The 24,731-nt window shown below is 41.1% G+C and overlaps 2 protein-coding genes across 5 annotated transcripts in view; one reads left to right on the forward strand and one right to left on the reverse strand.

The window, feature by feature from the left end:
• The window catches only part of LOC142934371 (ral guanine nucleotide dissociation stimulator-like), a 45,344-nt gene extending 26,837 nt beyond the window's left edge, over window positions 1-18,507 (reverse strand). For 2 of the 4 annotated variants that reach the window (XM_076078924.1, XM_076078922.1), the window contains exon 1: window positions 145-573. In XM_076078924.1, the coding sequence (XP_075935039.1) occupies window positions 145-294 (150 nt within the window). In that variant the 5' untranslated portion in view covers window positions 295-573. Of the gene's footprint in view, window positions 1-144; window positions 574-11,683; window positions 11,972-17,999 lie in introns of those variants that run through there. The other 2 variants (XM_076078925.1, XM_076078923.1) reach the window with 2 other exon arrangements.
• A 1,344-nt stretch (window positions 18,508-19,851) lies between these two features.
• ptgesl (prostaglandin E synthase 2-like) lies at window positions 19,852-24,216 on the forward strand. The gene is made up of 7 exons (XM_076078874.1): window positions 19,852-20,136; window positions 20,344-20,535; window positions 21,020-21,075; window positions 21,659-21,811; window positions 22,249-22,449; window positions 22,593-22,710; window positions 23,409-24,216. Exons 1-7 carry the CDS (start codon window positions 19,858-19,860, stop codon window positions 23,535-23,537), a joined length of 1,128 nt encoding a protein of 375 aa, XP_075934989.1. The 5' UTR covers window positions 19,852-19,857; the 3' UTR covers window positions 23,538-24,216.
• Window positions 24,217-24,731: the final 515 nt, after the last annotated feature.

Raw genomic sequence — 24,731 nt, forward strand, 5'->3', positions numbered from 1 at the left:
TGAGTGATTTCTTATTAGTTCAGGATCATCCAGGAATCCTAATCCCTGGACCCTCTAACCAGTCCGGGTCCCGGGACGTCCTCCTAAATCACAACACACAACAATCTGCACCACCTAACGGACCTGCAGTCCTTCCCACCTCACCTCCATCAGCGGGAGGTCCGGGTCCAGGTGCGTGAGGCTGTGCAGCACCACCGGGCTCCGGTCCTCCGTCACCTCCATCCTCACCCCGTCCCAAATGTTGCGCACCCTCCACGACGAGTCAAACATCTCGACCGGCTGCTCGGTGTGCATCCTCCGGGAAATGGACCACGGATGCCCGCAGAGCCGAGCGGTTCCGTCACGGAGACGGTAGCGACATTTTTTTTTACTGTTATAATCTGTTTTTCTTAACACGGAAGCGACATTTTCTTTTTGTTTTAATCTGTGTTGTTTTTTGTTGTTAACCGGAGAGCCGGTGCTGCTGTCTGCGGATCTTCTGCTGTCTGACGCGTTTAGACGAGTCACTCTGGGGATTTTCTAAACCACGCCCCCAAGGCCTGTGCTGCCTTCAGGGCACCTCGGAAATATTAAATACTCGGTAAATAACCCTAACCCTTGTTAAAGTGTTATTTATATTAATTCTGAGAAAACATGGCCGATATGCTCTAAAACAAAAACATACATTATTTCAGCTCTATAATATTTTAAACATTTATATATTTACACAACAATCAGCTGGTGTTTAATAATAATTATGATAGTTATAGATTAATTCATACACTTCATTACGTCTGTACATATATTTGCACAAATCTTGTATACAAGCAGAGTATTGTAATATATATATATATATATATATATATATATATATATACAGTATATAATATATATATAATCTCTATAACATTGTATGTTTTTTCCTTTATTGTTTTGTTGTGTTCATAATGTTCAGTACTTATTTAGCATTGTTTTTAAACTGCTTTTGTAAGTTTTCTTTTCTCCAAATTTTCAATAGTTGATTTTGGAATAAATAATATATCATAATCATTTTCCACATTTGGTTTTCTCCCTATAAATCAGTAGAATTTACTTATTTTATTTATTTGCCACTTACTAAATTTTCCCTTTTCAGAATATGCATTTAAAATGCTGAATGTACATTTATATATAATATTAGAATATCAGAATATGATTATAATAATAATAGATCATTATGTTCCTTAAAGTCACCGATATGAATTAGTACCATATGACATTTAATGAAGTCGTTTCTGTTTCTTAACGAGAACTATTCTGTGTCCTCTGACAACGTGTCCTCTGTGAATCACAGATCTACGAGGTGTTCCTGAAGGCAGCGTTACGTTCACGCCTTTGGGAAATGACGTGAGTATTGTTTCTGCTCTCACTATGGCAGCAGGTTGGTATGAGAGAAGAAGAAAACATGATGTACAGTTCACTGACTCTGCATGAACATTAGACTTGAGTACAGTTTAAAGGTACTTGTACATCAGTATTTTCATTTCCCCTCCACATTAAGAGGGAAACACTGAAAGTTTTACTTCATTTTTTTCCACAGTTACATTAAAGAGCTTCAGTCGTCACTTTAAAAAAATATATAAAGCAAAATCTACCCAGCAGTGATTAAAGTATTTAAAATGAGTTTAACTTTTCAGTTTGAAAATGCTGCACTGTGTAACTTTAATATATTTATATTATATATGTATTATAATTCTTATTTTGCATAATGTGTGCCGTCATCACTTATTTAAATAACATTTTTAATGACTTTTACTTTAGACTTATTCTGAAGCAAAGATCTGAGTAAGAATACAACTAATGATTGTGTAATTATTGATTAATCGGACTATTATTTGCTTTAAATAATGATTCATTTGGTTTCTTTGGTCTATAAAATGTCAGAATTATTTTTTTTTTTTAGTTGATGTGAGGTGATGTCTCAAATGTTTAATTTTAAATCGACTTATCATTCAAAAATAAACATAAAAATACACACATGAATTCACAATGATATATAAATCATGTGTGAAAAGCTGTAATAATAAAAAGGATACATATTTGCTAAATATGAGCACTTTTTTCATGACGGTCAGCAACAACAACAAGTTAAAGTTCACGATAAACCAGCAAACTAATGAGAACGAATGCATGAAAACTCTGAAAAACAAACTCAAAGATCCACCAGAAGAAGAAGAAGGTGAGTCTGAGCTCATCTCTGATGAAGGAGCCTCCGTCAGTTAGACACCCAGCACTGCCCCCTACTGGCCAGCAGCAGGAACAACCACCACACCAAGAGATCCATCATCTTAATAAGATGTCTGCCGAGCTTATAAAATGATTAGCGACTCTAATTAATCCAGCCGGTTCAAACGAGAGGAAGATATGTCGACAAAGCAAACGAACGCAGCAGACCGGCCCCTTCACACATGAGTAATGGTGGACTTTAATCAAGGTTATTTATTTCCAAATATGTTGTTTTTTGTAAGAACAGGTGTGAGAGTGATGGAGCAGATTGTAAAGGAGAACATCTGCTGCACCAGCTGAGAGACGAATAGAACTACAAACATGTCTGACCTCCACCGGCCGAGCTGCTGCGCTTCATAACTCAATGAAGGCTGCAGCTGCTGGTGTGTGTGTGTGTGTGTGTGTGTGTGTGTGTGTGTGTGTGTGTGTGTGTGTGTGTGTGTGTGTGTGTGTGTGTGTGTGTGTGTGTGTGTGTGTGGTGAGTGGCCTGTAGAACAGCATTGATCGTGAAACAGAAAGTATAAAAATACAGTTTTTATGTCAGCAGATCATAAATACAGAAAGTCAAATTAAATCTAAACTGTTTATGAAAAATAAAATGTTAGGTGGTCAGACGTCAGACGAGAAGTCTGATTAATTGGTTGGTTTTGTCACTGAATAAATCAATTAAACTCTTTGTTCAAGATCATTTATCCTCTTTTAATGGAATCATATATCCAGATATCGCGATACACAATTCTGCATCTAAATTGATAATAACGAGCAAATACTAACTAATATTTTTGAGAAAATCTGATTATTTTGCATTTATATTCTAAATAAAATGAGAAAATACAAAAATACTAGTTTTTAACTCACACAAGAGTTTATGAAAAACATGTGTTTATTCCATATAGACTGTTTGTTTATTGGATCAACAGAAAACTTGCCATATCGTCATATATATCGTTATCGAGATATGAAATCACGCAAATAAGGACAGAAGATATACACAATAAATACGTTATAAATGAGACCAAATAAATGCATTTAGGCAGCGTTAACAGACAGTTAAACAAACACAATGTACTAGTCTATATTTGATATCATGTGGTTAAAAGGTGAAATAAAGATATAAATGCGGCCCTAATAAACTCTCCTGCAACACAGTCTTTGGGAATGACCAGTATGAAGAGTATAAAGAGTGTAAAGAGTGTTTGTCAGCCTTTTCTCACATTGCAGCTCGTCAACATGAACACATCAATCAAACTGCAATGAGACTTATTGCAGTGCACCTGACACCAGAACGTCGAAACCTAAAAGAAAGTCTGCCCTGGAGTAAAAGTGTTTAATGTGAGTGCTTCCTGTCTGATCTGTGCTGTACTCCAGTAATACAACCTGAGGAGGAACGACTCAGAGCAGCATGCTAGACACCAGTGTTTACTTTTTCTGACAATGTTCTTTGCACTACTGGTAGATTGTACACCAGGACTCATAAAGTATCAGATTAAACCAGGAGTCAACCTCCGGTTCTGCGGAGTGAAGCCGATGCTTCATGTGTTAAAGCTGCATTCTCTCTAGTGTCCACCAGGGGGCGACTCCTCTGGTTGTATAGAAGTCTATGAGAAAATGACTCGACTTCTCTCTTGATTTATTACCTCAGTAAACATTGTAAACATGAGTTTATGGTCTCAATCTCTAGTTTCAAGTCTTCTTCAATACAGCATGATGTTCATTTAGTACATTATGGTCCATTTAGAGTCAAACAGACCATAAAGCAGGGGATGCTTTAGGGCGGGGCTACACAGTGATTGACAGGTCTACCAGAGACATATACGGCGTCTCTACGTCACTCCTCCTCAGTCCAAACATGGTATTCTTGTCCCAGTAAGGAATAAATAAACCCATATGGTCTGAATCCCAGAGATCTCTGCGAGCTCAGAGGAACGGACAACTTTAAGTCTGCTGTGATTTAAGTTAAGCTCTGCTCCCATCTGCTGGAAATCAATACCAGAGGATGTTGTGCTGCTGCTGCTGCGACATGCTCCAATGATCCCCGAGGAGAGCGACGCTAACAACCCTCCATCTTTACTTATCCTCTCTCACAAAGCACACGGCTTCACTCAAACACAAATAGATACGAAGAGCCGTTTATTTAAAAGAGGTTTAGTTAAAGAGGTTACCACACCCGGCAAGAGACGAGAGAAAATGGACGTCAACGTGGCAAAAGATTTCCATCCCGGAGAGGTTAAAACTCTCTACTTCTACTTCTGTGAAAGGGCTGTCAGGACGCCACTGAGCAAGGCACTCCGCCCCCCAGTGGAGGCTCACTGGGCCCCAGTGGAGGTCTGTGGTTGCACTGGGTTGCTGCCAAGGCGCACAATGTTTCCAACAAATGAAAAGCTTGGAGGGAGGACAGAGTTACACAACTAATACACGGAGAATAAACGGATTATAAAACATCGATGTAGCGTAACAACGACTGCTCATGAAGAAGTCACAGGAAAGACTTCTTGTGTTTAGTTAAAATTAGTTTTTAGGGTTCAAACATTTAAATGTGAAGGTGTCACGTTTTCCTTTGCTGCTGATTTAAAGCTGCACTAATCAATACATTCATATGAATAACAGATTATCTCTAAAGTACAAAATGTTTCAGTTCTGTGAATGAATTAAATAAATGAGTTAATAAAGTTGTTCTTTATTTTCATAATAAAAAGTCAATAACACCAAACCAAAGGTTTAGTCTGACAGACACGGCTGTGTTCTTAATAAACAAATAAAATGGATCATTGTGCAGTTGTTTGTTATTTTTCTGCTGAACTGAACCCCCCCCCTCGTCAAATAAGACGAGTCTCACAGCCGTCAACATGAAAATAAGTCTAAAGTCCACAAGTTCGGGACAAAGTCCGAGTCTGTAAATAAATACTTGTATCTGTTCTACAAGTGGTGACGATACATCAGCATACGTTTTCTTTTTAAAGATGTTTTTGTTGCATTTTTACATCCATGTGATGACGTCAGGAGAGAGAAAAGTGTCTGACATTCAACAAAGCTCCCTCTTAAATCAGACGCTGTGTTAACGCGATGTGCATGTTAACCAGGACACTCTGTACGTATCACAGTACTGAGAGCACACTGTGAACACTCTGAAGCACTGAATATGGAACCATTTAAAGGAGACAAGAAACAGCTTCTCTGTCTAATTAAAAGTGGAATTTAGAAAGTCTTTGAAACAGCGATTCTGTTAATTTCCCGCAAATGTATTTTTCATTATGAGGAACTGAAAATCTCACGAATTGTCCCTTTAATACTTTAGTTTCTATGCAGATCTAGAAATGTGTTTCTTTACACATTTCCAGACTTTGAATGGTGTCACAATAAAGGCATAACACAAATATGTTTCAGTCTTCACCATGACTGTTGTAATTTGGGAGCTTTCTGTGTTTCACACACACGACTGTCTTCATAATGTCTTCATTCTTTGTGAATGAAGATGGTTTATTTCAGCCGGTTCTGAGAGACAAACGTTCATGAGTGTTTTACAGAACAATACATGAAGTTAGACTGAGGCCGGAGACCTTTTGGTTCCACAGAGTTCTACTGACAGTAAAGTCTCCGTGTCCTCAGAGAGACACCGAGCGGCCATGTTTCTTTACGGTGAGAGATTTATGTCCGAAAACAAGAGAGAACATGACTCAAACCTGTCTGCCCGCCCTCCTGACTGTCCTGTAACAGTCCTCCCCGTCCCAGCAGACGCCTGTCCTGAGCAGCAGTCCACAGCTCCACCGGCTCCAGCACAACATCACGACTCCCCTCAGAACCGCTGTAGAGATCTCAGGATCCAAATAGTCCTAAAAACCCATGACCGGGCCCCCGGAGCTCCCACTCCCCTCAACACAGATTGGATGGACCCCCCCGCCCCCCACCGCCGCTCTGCTCGAGCATATTTGCTTTACCAGCTGAGTCAACAACGCGAGGAGCAACACTAGAAAAAATTAACTTGTGCCGAGGAAAGAAGGGGTTTCCAGAAACTAGAGCAGTCGGTCCAGCAGGTCCGTCAAAGGTGAAGTGAAACCTGGGAGTGATGCAACAACAGCAACGCCGCAACGCTGCAACGCTGCGGTGTTCAGACACTTCAGCACCGTCAGACAGAAAATGAAAGCTAAAGATGAGGCAGTGACACCCACAGGGACTTCCCTGGTTCACTAAAGGAGGGAAATATTAGCACCCACAGAGAATACATCAGTGGTTAACTTTGGCAGGTGACCAGATATCATCTGTGTGCAACAGCTTGAGGAGCTATGTGAGAACTTTAACCAGCAAAGATGGAGAATTCAACCTACACAAAGAGATCAGAGAGTAGAAGACATCAGCTGGTGGTCCAGTATTTAGAGTCCAGATATAAACATGTATCTGTGTCACGTTCCACCAGAGAGACATCAGGAGCTACAAGTCACCAGATGATCAACTCTGTTCTCTGTGTTCATGAACAGAACGTCAGACTCCATGAAGACACTCAGAGCTTTCACTTGATTCTGGTTTAACACACAGTCCAGTGGTAGTCAACACGGTTAACAGCTTGAAGCTGTAGACGCTGCTGGTGTTTCAGTTTCACCAGTGACCGTGTTAACTGGTGACTCAGCAGAATGAGTCGAGGTTGCTCGTTGTGAAAAACCTTCAACCAGTTTTAAATATCTGTGTTTATAATCTACCAACCATTGAATGCATTTGGCTGAGAGTCACCAGTTAACACGGTCACTCATTTAACTGAAACACCTGTTGCTCTGAACCGGTCCTGATAGAACTCGAGTCCGTTGTTGGAATATCGACTCTGACAACTGAACATGAAACAAGCAGACATTCTGATGCTGTTTACTGTTTTAAATCAATGTTTAAAGCTCGATAACTCGTCTGGATGTACAATATGCACGCTCATACTTTTCAGTAAATAAAGAAGAACACAAGGCAGGTGGAAGAACATCTGGTTTACCTGAAGAGCAACTTGAAACAAACCACCTGACCCTTTTATTTTTTCCATTTACAGACACGCGCTCTGTTCCTGCTGCTCTGGGAAATGAAACCTCACGACGGAGTTTCTCAGCAACGGACAGAGACAAGAAGAAGCTTCCCATTCACACCCGGTGGAGCCGGTCTGAGCTGCCTCTCACAGCCTCTCACAGCCGCTGGATTTATCTCCGGCCATTATCCCGGCAGAGCCATTCAGGTCCTCCTCCGAGGTCCTGGCATTTAAAAACGCTGTTTCGTGTCAACGGCAGCCAACTGGGAGATCGCATGGGAGAGGCAACCTGACAACCATCCAGGCTGAAGAGAGACATGAAGCAGCCTCTCGCTGTTTGTTGTTTTTACTGTTATTGTTCTGCGTTTCTTTATTGATTAGAGCGACGGCATCCTTCAGAATCTGTTATCAAACCGAGCTTCACCGTTTCATTTTATCCGCTTCAAAGGCTGTTTCTTTCTCTCTTGTGAGGTATTTCTGTCAGATTATAAATAATCCTATTTTGTACACAAATGAATGTTGTCTATCTGCATTTAGCTACTTCCAGTGCTGCTTCTGTTATCTGTTGAGAAAAAACGAATTTCACAACTTGAAAAAAACAACGTGAATCTATCTGGTATCGGTTTAGCCACATAAACTATGATGTCTATATTAAAGGTGTAAGATCTGAGATTGGGAGCATTTTGATTGCCTCTCAACGGCTCTCAACATGGCGACGCAGAGCAGGAGGCTGCTAGCTAACGGTGCTAACAGTGGAAACTACTGTGAAAAGTGGTGACAGAGCTAACGGTGTGTACCATTGCTCCACTACATCTTTACAAAGATAACAGTTGTTAGCTGCTAGGTTAATGTTCATAAACTCCTTTAATGTTAAAATATTATGCAACTTTTTGTACATGAAAATGAGAAACAAACAAGATCTGTTGCAGATTTCTGTTTGTCTATAGTCCATACAGTGTTTAGACCTAAATCCTCTCATTCCCCTTCAAAAAACCTCTGGCGCCTACATTACCCAGAATACATCTTGACCTCCGACAGTCAGGTGTGCTATGCTAGTCGGGCTACATACTATAGGCTGTACCGCAGCACCTCCATTCAATGCGTTAAAACGGGTATTTCTGCACCTCTACAGATAAAGGTGACGCTAACATTGTTAGCATTGTGCTACTTGTAGAGTTAGATTCCAGTGGTGGCTGCGTACGATTGCTTCAGACTCATGTGATCCAAACACTTCCAATAACTCCAGAGCGTTTTAAAGTCCAACAGTCAATATGATTAATGTTATCATTTCCAAAAGTCTGCTTCTGCTTCAATCCATATTTGTTGTCGTTTAGCCTTTAAAAACAAAGGGAAGCAGGACTCACGAGCAACATCCATCAAAGAAAGTCCAACTCATTTAATCTGATGGATCACTTAGTTCATAGTGAGGCTCTGGCTTCATTTTCTTTTAGGTTGATTAAGGTCATAAAACATGACGAAGCCAAACAACAGGACATTGGGTGCAGCTCTAGAACAGAAGTCTGGTAAGCTCACTTCTATGTAGCTCCTCCAGATGTTTTCTTTATTTTAAAACTCGTAGTCTTCAGAACCAACCGACACTTTATGGTGCAAAATCAGTGAACAATTTCAGCTCATTAACCAGCGTCCTGTGTGTCGGAGAAGCAACAACAGAGAGAAAGCTAAGAAAAGAGAAAGCTAAATGTGAAGACATCTTTCTTGCTCTGTAGCGAGTCGCTAACACCGTGTCCCTCCGTGTCCTGTAGTGGTCCCCAGTGTGTCCCCACTGTAAACACACCTCCCCTCGAGCCATTGTTCTCTGCCAAATTGTCTATTGTGCTATGTAAGCCAAAGCTTTCCAGCCTTGTGTCTCCTTCCTCGCCTTGCTTCCTGACCTTTTTCTGCCCTTTTCTAGACTTAAGCCTCTCAGCTTGATCCCCTTTGGACTCGGTTGCCGTTCAGACGGCCTGACTCAGATCAGCACCAGATCATCTGTGGGGGGGGGGGGGGGGGGGGGGGGGAGGCTTCGGGGACCGAGTGGGAGCAAAGAGCGACGGTACAATAACTGCTCGAGGAAGAAGAAAATCTGCATATTTGTTCTCCTGCCCATAACACTTGGGCAGGAGTGTAATTGTGCACCATATCTAAATGTTGATGAATAAAATGCTCCAGTTGTTTGTTGAAAAGATGTCTCAATGTTGACGCGTTGATAAAATACTTCCTCAGAGAATCAACACGCTATCAACAAGTCTGCAGACATCCATTCATTTCCTTTAGAGAGTCGTTGGCTGTCAACAACTTCTCACATCTCTGCTCCATTTCTTCCCGACCGATACAGATTGCAAGACCTGAACTTGTGTACCACTGAGTATTGATTCAATAACAGTGTATTAAAAACATTAAATAGTTAAACAGATCATAATTCCCTCTGTAATATCTATTTTATATTGCTGTAAAAACATCTTAAAATGACCGTAGTCATTCAAGTTCCTCGCTAAAAAACTACATTCTACAAGAAATACTGATTTTATATCCAGGTCCAGCACCTAAAAACCCAGGATACTACATTTCCCATAATGCACTCAGTAGCATCTTCCACAGTGTTTGTAACACAGACTCTCTGTGTATTTAGAGAACATGATGACTTCACTGTGACTTCATCAGACTTGACGAAGCTCCTCCAGAGCCACAGAAGACTTGTGGTTTCACTTTAATACCTAAATAAAACCAACACCACTAGTCTGGACTTCATCTCAAACGGGACCAGCAGAGAACGAGAGTGACTTCATGTGAACTCCAGAGGAGGAATCCAGGACGCGTGAAACACAATCGGGTGAGAACGCGTCTCACACTGCAGAGCATCAGATCTAATTCAATATTATCGTTGGAGCAAATTTCATACAACATGACCTGAGGTGCTCCACAGGAAGACCGATTATATGAGGTCGTTGGCTCTGCAGCAGGTTAGAACTCAGTAGACAGGATGTCCACAGGTGGAGAGCTATACGAGGACAGACGCTACACACAGCTGGAGGAATAACTGTCTGAAATATTACTATACGCTGCAGCATTGAGGGGTTCCCTTACCTTGAACTAAGGAACCTCCACAGAGACCTTCAGGACACTTTTGGCCATATAGTGTTTTTATGTTTGGAAAAAGAAGCTAAAAAGAGTATTTTTATGGGAAAACAAGGCAGTTTGTATGTATTTAAACACCGGATATAATAAAATAAGAATGAGCTCATTTTAGTCCAAAATCTATAAACCATTATCATTCAAAAGGGACACAAGAACAATTATTCTAAATTCTATCGAAATCTCAATATCACAATATTCACACAAAAATAACACCATGATCACGTTTATATGTTTTTAAAATGATTAAAAATGAGAATAATGATGTAAAAATGATCAATCCCTCAAATATCAGTCAAAACAATCTCAATAAGATAATTTTGCAAATCGTTATACATCGTTAAATATGAACAAATAGATCCGTTTACGACAGAGAACCGTCTGTGACCCTCCAGGTTTAATATCAGCGTTAAATCTGTTTTCAGCCTCAGCATTTATTAACACGCTGACACAGGAACACGTTCATCAGGCCATGTGGGATTATTGTTATTACTACAGACACGACCAAACATGTCAGAATATCAGAGGGCACACACGCGCACACACACACACACACACACACACACACACACACGCACACACACGCACACACACACACACACACGCACGCACACACACACACACACACACACGCACACACACACACACACACACACACACACACACACACACACGCAAAGATCAATTAGTTTTTATCTTGCGTTGTGTCCACGTGGACGAGGAAGAACAATTATTTTTAAAAACATATGCTCCCATGTGGGGCAATTAAACACTGACAGTCAGAAGCAAATCCAGGTAAACACATCATCACCACCATCATCACCATCATCATCATCATGATGAAGGTAACCAGAGGGTCATGGTGAGGTGAGAGAGCAGAGCAGGACAGAACAAGGCACCACGTTACTAGCTGAGGGGCCGCTGACTCGTTTCTGAGCTCGTTAAACTTCCAGTGAGTCATGTGACGTTTGTTCACGAGCACTAATTGGCTGTTAATTAGTCCGAGGTGTGAAACCCAAAAATAAAATAAGTAGAGAAAAGCAGCAAAATCAGCTTTTGGATCGGACCAGAAAACAACCATTTAGGTGTTAATACTGTGAACCACGCAAATAACACACACACACACACACACATATATATATATTAACTACACACACATTTACATGTGTATAAGTACACAAATAAACACAAGCACACAGCTGCAGGCCTGCACATGTACACACTCACACATTAAGATATACATACTGGACACACACACACACACACACACACACACACACACACACACACACAGCTCTCTGCGGCGCTCACCAGGTCGTCCAGGATGGTGACGGGGAAATCGAACATGCACATCTTGACGGGCTGAGCGAGCGCTCTGTGCAGACTGAACAGAGACTTGTCTTCCATGCTGCACCCTGAACGCACCGCCGCGAAATACCAACATACAGAAATAATAAAAAATAAAAAAAATCAGGTAAAGGAACTCCCCGAGCCGTCTGCTCGCGCTGCCTCTCGCCGACAACTGCGTAGAAAAAAACAAAACAGAGGAACCTCCTTCCTCCTCCTCTTTCCAGCCAGCAACAAACCCTGCACTCCCCTCGTTTCGTTTCCTTCCCTCCTCCTCCTCCTCCTCCTCCTCCTCCTTCCCTCCTCCTCCTCCTCCCCTCACAAGGAAACGTCTTAACTATCAGCAGCTGCCTCTCTCTCGTCTCTCCGTCCTCTTCTGGAAGGTATCGGCCCAACGAGCTCAGCTCAGCGACCGCAGTGTGTTCGTCTGAAACGTTACAGGACAAGAAGAAAGAGAAGAAATGCAGCCAGGTGCAGAGAGGAGCTCCCAGACGGTCTGTGTGAGCCCATTAAAGATGAAGCAATGGGGAGGGGGGTGAGACTGCTTCTGAGGCTGATGTATGAATCAGATCTCATTAATGCTGCTGCTGAACGTGGGACCAGACGTTCTGGCTGGATACCAGAAAATCTTTAGTGGATATCTGTTGAGACCAACAACAAAGAAATACAAATCTTCCAGCTCGTGAGACTCTGTTGAGCGTTGTTGAATATTTCATGGTGTTGAGAAAGTCAATGCTGAGGTGTTTCTACACCTGTCAATCATTTATCCATAGATATCTCATGTTTGTTTAGTGGCGTTTGCTGTCCCCCATAGCCTCATATTGAGTCACACTCCGGTTTAAATTACTGTGAAGACGACCTGTTTAAAAAGGACTTCTTTTACAGCCGACGCCATCAAAAATATAAAGTGCGCATGTTGGCAACAGAAGTGTTGTTTTGCTCCAGACATCCGGACGAGTTATCAAGCTTTAAACGTTGAATTAAAACTGTTACCAGCATCAGAATGTCTGCTTGTTTCTCCAGGATTCAGACAGGATCACCACCGCTTCAAAGCCACAGGTGTTTCAGTTTAACGAGTGACCGTGTTAACTGGTGACCAAAATATGGTTCTGAAAACATCTGAGGTGGAAAAGAAAAGATTTCACCGTCACCATCTTGGATTAAGGCCATTACCATGTTGTTTTTTTCGCAACGAGTAAACAGGAAGTGACCATATCTGGACTGAGGAGGAGTGACATAGAGACACCGTATACGTCTCTGGTAGAGACCTGTCAATCACAGTAAGCCCCGCCCTAAAGCATCCCCTGCTTTATGGTCTGTTTGACTCTAAATGGACCATAATGTACTAAATGAACATCATGCTGTATTGAAGAAGACTTGAAACTAGAGATTGAGACCATAAACTCATGTTTACAATGTTTACTGAGGTAATAAATCAAGAGAGAAGTAGAGTCATTTTCTCATAGACTTCTATACAATCAGAGGAGTCGCCCCCTGGTGGACACTAGAGAGAATGCAGCTTTAACACATGAAGCTTTGACTTCACTCGTCAGAACCGCCTGGTTACTATATTCTGGTTGGTGATGCACAGCGTTGTTTGGCTGTCTATGTATTCCTTAGAGGGTGGACAACCTCTCTTCAAAACAAACCACTCTGTAATGTTCTTCTTGTGGAGCGTACATGCTTTGCATATATTTACGTAATGCGGACCAAAGCGGACACAGAAATGTATGAAATAGCCTTAAAAGTATACGTAGACGAGCATGCGATCGATGCTTCCTGTTTTGCAGCCATATGTCGAAGTACACAAAGTACACCGTGAGCTTTGTGCTCAATCTGCAACGTCTAGTTTGATCCGAGTTTCATCGTCCAGGTGCAAACGAACCCCGTCAAGTTTACCTTCACACTGAAGTGGATCTTCTCAGTCATTGCATGCTGTGTGCAGGTGAGGGGTTCCCCACATCAGCAGTCATTCAGAGTCCATCTCAAACACATTTCCTCTCCTACCGACGGCCCAAACAGCCTCCTGCAATCTCTCAAAAATAATATTTCTAGTCTAGAAGTCGTCGTACTCTATGTAGGTCACACGGCTTTCACCCCAAATGGATGAAACCGTGATAGAAAAGGAAGCAAGTTTGCTTTGAACTGTGAAAAACAAACCAGTTCAGAGCTAAGAAAACGTGTTTTTTGTTTTTGAGGTTGTTTTTTAATCGCACATCTCATGCTGCTCTGACCACTTTACTTCTGTTTCATTATAGTGCAAACGTACCAAACTGATCCTAAACGTACCAAACTGATCCTCCTAAACGTGCCAAACTGATCCTAAACGTGCCAAACTGATCCTCCTAAACGTACCAAACTGATCCTCCTAAACGTGCCAAACTGATCCTCCTAAACGTACCAAACTGATCCTAAACGTGCCAAACTGATCCTCCTAAACGTACCAAACTGATCCTCCTAAACGTGCCAAACTGATCCTCCTAAACGTACCAAACTGATCCTAAACGTACCAAACTGATCCTCCTAAACGTACCAAACTGATCCTAAACGTACCAAACTGATCCTCCTAAACGTACCAAACTGATCCTAAACGTACCAAACTGATCCTAAACGTACCAAACTGATCCTCCTAAATGTACCAAACTGATCCTAAACGTACCAAACTGATCCTAAACGTACCAAACTGATCCTCCTAAATGTACCAAACTGATCCTCCTAAATGTACCAAACTGATCCTAAACGTACCAAACTGATCCTAAACGTACCAAACTGATCCTCCTAAACGTACCAAACTGATCCTCCTAAACGTACCAAACTGATCCTCCTAAACGTACCAAACTGATCCTCCTAAACGTACCAAACTGATCCTCCTAAACTCACTAAACTGAGCTCCGTTCAAACATCCACGCTTTGTAATTACGTTACTGTGTCTTTGGGGAAATATACAAACACAACGATGGTCTAAAGAGAGCAAAGAGCGCTTCTCTCTCTCTTTCACTTGGCTTCTTAGTATTTTGCTTTAGGTGAGCTATTGGCTCTAACAGGTCCAGGTCCAGGTCCAGGTCCTGTGTAGTCTCTCAGGAGGATTCAAACAAAAGGCAGAATCCAAACCCCCCCGATATTCACACGCTAATGATGCTCGACGTGGTCGTGATTTATATAAAAAGTACACAGTGAGAGTGAAGATGAAGTGCTGTTGCAGTAAAAGAAGAAGAAGAAGAAGAAGAAGAAGAAGAAGAACCACTGGGATCTGTTTTCACATTCAGAAGACGTCCCACGGTTGAATACTGTAGTCATGGAAACAGAGAGGCAAAGCCGGCTCGTCACGGGGCTAAATAAGACCAACTCCTCCTCTTCATCATCCTCCTCTTCATCATCATCCTTCTCCTCCTCCTCATCCTCCTCTTCCTCCTCCTCCTCCTCTGATACCCGGCCAGGACAGGAAGCCCGGCTGTGACCTGCAGGCCGTAACCTGTCTAGTAATTGTCATGTTAAAACAGATGAAATAGTTGTGCTAAATATATGCGATAATGTTGATGAAATGCCAACATTTTGTTTTGAAGCTCATATTATGATATAAATATCGACAGGACGATTGAGCTCTTGAAAACCACATGAATCATAATCATTTCTTCAATAATATTGAAAAGAAAATCACACGAGATCCAATGTTTTCGGACCAGACTTTAACCTGCATCTTAAAAATTAAAATGTCTTTCTTTATATTTTTATTACCTCATGTTTCAGAGCAGAGATGACGATCGGCTGAACAGATTTAATATGTCTTCTGTCACTGATTTGTATCTTAAACGCTTCAAAAACTGAACAGAATTGATCAAATAAAATCATGTTACTGTCTTTTTCTGGATGTAAAACACACACACACACACACACACACGCACACACACACACACACACACACAGCTGACCACGAAAACAATCAGCAACAAGTGGAAATATTACACCGCTCCTGCATTTTGCAACACAAGTTTGTACATTCCTCCACGGGAGAAATAAACGCTTTTGACGAGACATCTTCAAGGACAGGCCCTTCCTCCACACACACACACACACACACACACACACACACACACACACACACACACACACACACACACACACACACACACACAGCTGATGCTTCTGAACAAAAACAAAATAAAAAGGCCCTCAGGACTGAAAAACTGGAGGAAAAAATGTCTGATTCTTGTCACATTCCATCAGACAAAGAGGTCCGACATGTTCGTGGGGAAGTCGAGCTTCAAGAACAGAAGAAGCTCACAGCTTCATCTACATTTCCTCCAATAGTACGAGGAAAGAAAAGGGAAAGAAATGGTTTGAAAGAAGGATAAACATCAATAACACCAGCGAGAGGAAACAGGATTTAGGAGGAGAAAAGAAGAAAAGGTTGTTTACAGTGAAATCCAGTATTGTTGACGGTTAAATCTGTGTTTTAAACAAAGACCTTTAAGACCGATTCATCGTGTTTACTTGTGTTGGAATAAACCTTTCAGTGTCATAAATGTTGGTGTACAAGAAGAAGTTTATTTAACAGGCGCCACCCGACAAATAGCAAAATAATCAGGCCATCTGTTTGTTGGACGGGGAAAACGCTAGAGATGGGAATCCAGAATCGGTTCCCCTTGAGAACCGGCTCCTAGATGTCCTAAGGTGTCATAAGTTACACATCTATATACTCCAGCAGAGACAGGTCCACCATGGACAGACCCAGATCCTCCAGCAGAGACCGGTCCACCGTAGACAGACCCAGATCCGGAGCTCCGGAGGGAGGAGGAGAGCTCAGCTCCCGGCAGCAGCAGCAGCGCCTCCTCCTCCAGGAGCAGAGCTTCTCCTCTCTGGGAGCCAACACCGACACCACGCTGCTGGAGACCCAGGACGTATTGCTGGACCCGCTGGAGGGAAGGGAGGCACGGGAGAACCAGAACCAGGACTGAGAGGGGCAGACTGTCAGACCCTGCTGCAGTAGCATGGGAGGTTTTCTAAAGAGACTCTGGTGCTCAGAGACACTACAGCTTTAGTCCACAGGGACCAACAGAATCAACACTAAAAGTTCCTTGTAGCAGCTTTAAGTAGATTCCAGCCTTATTAACTGCCACCGTCAAAGACACGTGACCGCCTCATAATATTAAACATGTTTTCATCCATCTTTTCTACGGTCGGTACAGTTTACTGCACAACAACTGCAAGCGAGCGTCACCGCAGTAGCAAGCATTTGGCAAGCAAGCAGCATTCCTATAGACAACTATGGGGAAAGCTTCCGAGCGGAGCGGCACCACAGCGGCAATCCGTCTGCAGCTGAGAGACGACTCCATCGACTCGCTGTCAACTAGGACTGGGACTAAACCAGAGCAGAGCAGAAGGTTCTGCCCTCTGAATGTGAGTCTAAACCCGTCTATACAGAGCAGACAGAAGCAACAGGAAACTGACATGGAGCAACAGAATAGGTGAATAAAGCGCGGATATAATAATAAGTAAATATCAAGAGTGGTATAAACAACTTTCCCAAACTCACACGCAGCTGAAAAACTCAAAAGTATATATATATCCCAGCATGCACTGGGACTCCACATAGGTTCATCAAACCTCCAACCTCCTCACACTTAATTGATTAATTGGTTTCTGCACTATTTCATGCCCTTTTTGGCCGATGCTAGTTTATTAATCGATACCATGATGAATAAGTCTGAACACATTTTTACATTACTACTAACACTGCATTTTTATATGGAATAAACTATATTGTTTTTAAACTTATTTTAGGGGTGTAACTAACAAGTATTTATATTATTAATACATTATTAGTCCACAAAATATCAAAGAAATTAACATCACAAGCTCCAAACGTGATGTTATCATGTTATCAACAATAATAAAATAAAAAACAACAACAAATATATTCAATATACAATTATATAAAAGAGAGAGAGCGAGAGAGAGAGAGAGAGAGAGAGAGAGAAAAGAGAGACAGAGAGAGAGACAGAAAGAGAGACAGAAAAGAGAGACATAGAGAGAAAATAGAGAGACATAGAGAGACAGAGAGAGAGAAAAGAGAGACAGAGACAGACAGAGAGAGGAAGAAAGGTTATAACGATGGTAAATATGTGTCATTAAGAGATATTGAGTATTGATCACCTGAAGAATTGCTGCACAAATCCTCAATCAGACACAAGCTGTTAAAGCAGGTCTAAGTCACGCCCCTAATTACCGAATATGCAAATGAGCTCAGGTGTGCCATTTAAAAAGCAGATGAATTTCTTACCTGTTTTTCCAGCATGATCATTCTCTCAGTATCATGACCTTCATGGAGAGAGTGTTTGTGTCCAGTTCACGTCCTCCCGTTCAGACACACTCCTCCTCTGTCGGCATCTTCTTCTTCACGGATGAAGCAAGAGAGAGAAGAAGAAAAAATAATAATAATACCCCAAAAAAAGAAAAATAACGGTTTTTTGAAGCTAACTAGCTGGGAGGCTAGCAAGACAGCTTTACGGTGCTTTATTTTATCCTTGAGATAAATGTTCCTCACTGGCTCCAGTGTGTCTCCACATTCATATAAAAAGGAGATTAACGGGCGGTGTATTCATGGAGGAAAAAAACAACCAACGGCTAGCTGAGTTAGCGTGCTAAGGGCTAAGCTAACGTTAGTGTGCTAGCAAGCTAAATCTCAGCAAAAAAAATGTTTTATTTGTCTGCTCTTCGTCCATCGCTGGTCCGCTGTGTTCAAGTCCAATTTTTTTTTAAATGAATAAATACAACGGAAAAGTCTCCGACTAAATCCGCGCCCGTTGCTCGCACGACGACGACATCCCGGAGAGGAGTGGTCAGACTCCGGAGAAGATGTGGCTGATTTTGATGCTTAAATGGATGCTGCTGAAGACAAGACGCTGCTGCTGCTGCTGCTGCTGTTGCGGGCGGAGAGTGAAAGTGTGTCTCAGAATAACGACGCTCTGTGAACGCACCACACGACGCAGAAGGAGGCGAGACATTGGACGCACTTGAACACACCTCAATGTATATTATAATGTAATATATCTGTAATGTAATATATACTTAATAATAATAATTATTTAATAATAATAAATATAATACATGAATAATACAAAATAAAAATACAAAACAAATTCAAACTTTTATTAATTCACACATGTATAAATAAAAAGTTCTTAAATTAAAAAATAATTTTAAAAAATGCATTCCATTTAATTCTAAAATGAATTAAGTGGAAACAACAAATTAGAAATAATAACAAATATGTTTTTACTATTTCAAAACGATTGTAACAATTTTATATTCATCCTTAAAAAGGAGAACACACCCCACCAAATGTATATTGAATATATACTTTTAATTCTAGCAAATGATAAATAGAATACATAAATAATATAAGATACAAAATTCAAGCTTTTAATCATTTACATATATATATAAATAAAAATATGTTTTTAAATTAAAAAAAAAATTTTAAATGCATGCATTTAATTCTAAAATGTATTAATAAGTAGAATTAGGAAATGAGAAATTTTACAAAATATGCACTTTTATGCATGTTTTTTTACTATTTCAAGACGATTGTAACAATTTTACATTCATCCTTAAAAATAACAATGATAGCAAGACTTTAGTTATAACTATTGATTAGTTTTTTTGTCAATTAATGTTTTACATATAATATTGACATTAAGTTTAGTTTATTGGAGAGAAGGGGCAGTGCAAAATAATAAATCCACATGATTAAATCTAGAATTAGCCAAAAGGCTATTTATTGTCTGTAGAGTCTGGCCAAGGTGTTATACAAAAATAAACAAACAAAATACTTATTTTTAAGTATTTAATAGCATACTTTTATTTTTATTTTTTTAAAGATACGTAAACTAACAAAATATATGCTTTTAAATCTGTTTTTATTCTATTTTAAAACGGCCTTAACAAATCCACATTCCTCCTTAATATTCGTAATAATGAGAAGACTGTACTTATGATTTCAGACCTTGTAAATTGTAGTTAAAACATATCTTACCTGTATTCCTCCACAGACCTTTATTTAATGCCCTATTTTCTCAGGGACACTGAAACGTATCCTCTCCCCCGCGGTGCATTCTGGTACTTTATGTAAATCCAACATGGCGGCCGCCTGCACCACCAGAGCGCTCCGTAAGGTCGGCGGTAGTATTTTGGAGTCTCCAGCCTCCTTTCTGGTGGGGAATGTGAGCGCTCGCGGGTCCAGGAGGACGTACGGTACCGGAGGGTACCGGTCCAATCTGCTGTCCTCTCTGCGGACCGGAGGGTACCGGTCCAGGGTGCTGGGCTGCACCGTCGTCCTGTTCGGTGGAGGTTTGGGTTTATACCAGACTGTGAAGTACAGGTTTCAGCAGCACCACCTGGCCGAGGAGGAGACCAAGGTGAGTCCGCTCTCCAGAGCCTCTAACGCGGTCACACTGTGAGCCGGTGTCCCGTTGATCTCCATTGTTACCTAACTTCTGCTGACAGGGTCACCTGAACTAAGTCCTTCACTCCACCTACGTTTAGTATTGACAGATTAAGTTACTAGTTAGTAGTAGTGCCATGTAACTAGGTACATTTACTCAAATACTTCTGCCTCGCTCCAGGTCTCAGGAGGACGAGGTCTGGCATTGACCCTGTACCAGTACAAGACCTGTCCCTTCTGCAGCAAGGTGCGAGCCTTCCTGGACTACCACGGGCTGCCGTACGAGATCGTGGAGGTGAACCCGGTGATGAGGAAGGAGATCAAGTGGTCGGTCTACAGAAAAGTGCCCATCCTGATGGTGGATAGCGACGTGGTAAGACTGACAAAATGTTTCTTCACCTCCGGTTCTGCCGAGTGAAGTCAAAGCTTCATGTGTTAAAGCTGCATTCTCTCTAGTGTCCACCAGGGGGCGACTCCTCTGGTTGTATAGAAGTCTATGAGAAAATGACTCTACTTCTCTCTTGATTTATTACCTCAGTAAACATTGTAAACATGAGTTCATGGTCTCAATCTCTAGTTTCAAGTCTTCTTCAATACAGCATGATGTTCATTTAGTACATTATGGTCCATTTAGAGTCAAACAGACCATAAAGCAGGGGCTGCTTTAGGGCGGGGCTACACGGTGATTGACAGGTCTCTACCAGAGACGTATAAGGCGTCTCTACGTCACTCCTCAGTCCATATATGGTCACTTCCTGTTCACTGGTTGCAAAAAAAACAACATGGCGACGGCCGTAATCCAAGATGGCGACCTCATAAATAAATCCTCCGTGTCTTTTTGTCTTTTCTCTCTGCAGCAACTGAATGACTCGTCTGTCATCATCAGCTCCCTCAAGACTTATTTATTCAGCAAGTAAGTTGAAGCTTCACTCATGTGGTTGTGGAGCTCAAAGCATTGAACTTATCGTCAGAAATTCAGCAGAAATGTGTCTTTGCATTTAGATAATGTCTCAGGTTTACTGGATAGTCTTCAGACTTCACAGTTTAAATTAATCTGCAACTATTTTGAAAATCACTAAATTGTTTTGAGTCATTTTTTTTTTTACAGTATAAATGTCAAAAGTGAGCTGGTTCCAGCTTCATAAATGTGAGATTTCTATGCTTTTCTTCATCATACGTGACGGTAAACTGAAGATCTTTTGGGTTTTGGTTGGTCGGGTTAATAAAACACACTTAAAGACGTTACCTTTGACTGTGGGGAATTACAACGCCCGTTTTTCACTATTTTCATACATTTTAGAAAATTTAAAAGGTGATTTATCAAGAAAATAATGGGCAGATTCAATAAAGTTACTTTTCTAAAATTGCCCGGGCAAATAAAATCCAAACTATGATGCATGTGTGTCCAGCACTAGAGGTAATGGAGGAAATATACGGTGTGTTTGGTGTGTGTTTGGGTGCGCTGGCCCTTTAAATGTGAACGTTTTGTCTTCTAGGGACAAAAACGTGTCGGACATCCTTCGCTGCTATCCGGAGATGAAGTCTGTGAACAACCGTGGGAAGGAGGTGACGGAGTACTCCAACAAGTACTGGGTGATGCTGGGCGAGGCCGAGGCCACGGCGCTCTACCCAGAGAAGGAGATGCAGAAGTGAGTCCTGGTCCCAGACCGGATCCTCATTAAAGTCGGCAGGTCACAATAACAGCGCGGCGTCATTAGTGTGTTTCTGTAAATATAAATGTCACCCTCCTCCTCCTCATTGACTGACCTCCACGTTGATAAACCTGCCTCGATGTTTCAGTATGTGCAGAGAGAGTTTTAACCTCTTCAGGCGGCGGCCATATTACTGCTGCGTGCAGTTTAAGTGTTAAAATGTTTTCCAGTTCTTATTCATCTGTTGAGATTCTTTAGATGCCGCTTAAAATGTAAGTGGAAAATGCATCAGTTTTATTTATTTTATTTGTGAAAGTAAGATCTTTTAAATCTCTCTCTGGCATACTCTTATTTTGAAGGGCTGCTGTCATCCAATGGCTGCGTTGCACACCTGTAAAAACAGTTAAACTGTGTATAAACTGGTTTGTGTTCAGAGAGGAGATGAAGTGGCGTCAGTGGGTCGACGACTGGCTCGTGCATCTCATATCTCCCAACGTGTACCGGACCACCGGCGAGGCCCTGGCCTCCTTCGACTACATCGTGCGTGAGGGAAAGTTCAGCACCTACGAAGGATTCTTCGCCAAATATGTCGGCGCCGCCGCCATGTTTCTCATCGCCAAGCGGCTGAAGAGTCGGTGAGGAATCCTTTAAACGGGTTTAGCTCCAAACTGTCTCCGTTTTGTTTGTGAAAATGTTTTTAATGACAGATCTTTTATTTTGGAGGTCAAAGTAGTGATTCTTCTTCTTCTTCTTCTTCTTCTTCTTCTTGGGTAAACAGATACGAGCTGCAGGACGACGTGAGGCAGGATCTCTACAAGGCCGTCAACGACTGGGTGGCAGCCATCGGCAAGAAGAGGAAGTTCATGGGAGGAGATCGTCCCAACCTGGCCGACCTGGTGAGAGGACACGTCTCTCTGTCTGTCTCTCTGTCTGTCTGCAGGTTTCACGTCCCTTTGGGGATCTGCAGACAGTTCTTAAAACTCAGCATCAACTTTGAGATAAAACAATTAGAATTCACTCAAACGCTACAAATGTTCTGTTCTTCTCTTCAAACTTTGTTAGTTTTTATGCACTCGTCCTGATATAAATGTTTCTTTTTAACTGTATTTTTAATTGTTAGAGTGAGAACTAAACTCTTATAACTCAACACAAACACTAACAGTTAGCATGTTTTATTATTATTATTATTATTATTAGGTGCAGAGAAGCAGAAGCTCCCATCCAACAAAGCTCAATATATAAATAAAATAATAATATATACAAAGAATCTAAGACATACAATAGTGCATAAGTTTAAATAAAGGGATCAAAGATGGTAGAAAGGTTGCACGGAGATTTAAACGTAGTAAACCCATTAGTAGAAGTATATAAAGTTAATGTCTAATAGTAAATGTACGGTAACGTACAAACTTCAGGCTTTTGGTATAAAACGTGTTGATTCATTAATTCATTACTAGTCTGTAAAATGTCCTTTAATGGCCACCGTACAGACGATAAACACTTCTCATTTTCTGGCTCCTAAAACTTTGTTTATTTTCTTATATTGTTTTCCTGGTGAACAGAATGTGTTGTGGTTGAACTGTTTCCTCTGCAGGCGGTGTTCGGCGTGCTCAGAGTGATGGACGGCCTGCAGGCGTTTGACGACATGATGGTGAACACGAAAGTCAAACACTGGTACAGACGTATGGAGAGGGCGTCGCTCAACCACGAGGGCCGCGAGTGAACGAGTGAAAGAACACCGGAGAGACTAAACGGTAAACTGCCAAGACGGACGGACGGAGACCGGGAAACAGGAAGAAAGAAGACCCGCTTTTATTGTGAAAGGGGTTTGAGAATCCCTGATAAACGAATGGATTCAAACGTGCAGCCGTTTATGTAGATGAAGAGATTAAACACATAAATACTATCGCCTTATATCTGATTTGACCATTTAATTATTAAGCTGCTGCTGTAGAGGAATTATCACACCAGCCTGGTTTTACTGGCCTCCACTGGTGAGCGGTGGGAACTGCAACAAATTAAATAAACCATAAGTTTATCTTTGAAGCAGCGATTCTGTTAATTTCCCTCAAGTGTTTGTTTTATTTTTCATTACATGGAGCTGAAAATCTCACGAATCGTCCCTTTAATACTTCAGTCTGCAGAGTTTCTATGCAGATCTAGAAATCTATTTCTTTACACATTTCCAGACTCACAATAAAAGCTTAACTCAAATACTTTCAGTCTTCACCATGACCAAATAAAAACTGGTTCACACTAGTCTTCATAATGTCTTCATTCTTTGTGAATGAACATGGTTTATTTCAGCCGGTCTCAACCACCGGTTCTTTGGTTTTTGGCTCCTGCAAAGACTCGAGTGCTGCTTGTATTTATGAAAAATAAAAAGTAAAAATCTGTTTTAATTTCTTCACATTTGCTCCAATTTTTGCCGATAAATATGAAGGTTTTAGCTTCTAAACCTCCGACTGAAAATAAATGATCTTTAGCTGATCAATTAAGATAATTTGGTCCAGTTGACTCGGCTAAGTTTATCATTTAGTTAAGTTGACATTTAAAGTCGGATACTTTCAGCTTTGTCTGGAAAAAGTGATTTAGGATTTATTTCTGTGTGTGAACTTGTTTCAGATCATTTTATTTCAGGTGATTGTAACTGATGCAGGAATCAATGAGCTCATCTGATGCTGTTCTCTTCAGGAGTTCAATTATATTAAAGTGTAAGAACTGGTGACCCTCCAGTTTGTGTATTTAAACTGCAGATGCATTTCTGAATTAATTTTATTAAAACCAACTTGATGTGCTTAGTTGTAAAAAGGTAAAAATATAATAAAAAGGAAACTGACTTGAGTTATTACATCTTTAGTAATCATTTATACATCAGTTTTTCTTAAAGTCAGCTTCCACACCAACTATATTTTTA

Source organism: Anarhichas minor, unplaced genomic scaffold, assembly GCF_050575085.1.
Source record: "Anarhichas minor isolate MPS153535 unplaced genomic scaffold, ASM5057508v1 ptg000068l, whole genome shotgun sequence".
NCBI classification, from domain to species: domain Eukaryota; kingdom Metazoa; phylum Chordata; class Actinopteri; order Perciformes; family Anarhichadidae; genus Anarhichas; species Anarhichas minor.

Excerpts from the sequence above, each read along its gene's own strand:
- ptgesl (XM_076078874.1), top strand. The coding sequence starts at position 19,858 with ATGGCGGCCGCCTGCACCACCAGAGCGCTCCGTAAGGTCGGCGGTAGT. Across the intron at positions 21,076-21,658 it reads AAGACTTATTTATTCAGCAA|GGACAAAAACGTGTCGGACA; the intron begins GTAAGTTGAAGC and ends TTTGTCTTCTAG. Across the intron at positions 21,812-22,248 it reads CCAGAGAAGGAGATGCAGAA|AGAGGAGATGAAGTGGCGTC; the intron begins GTGAGTCCTGGT and ends GTTTGTGTTCAG.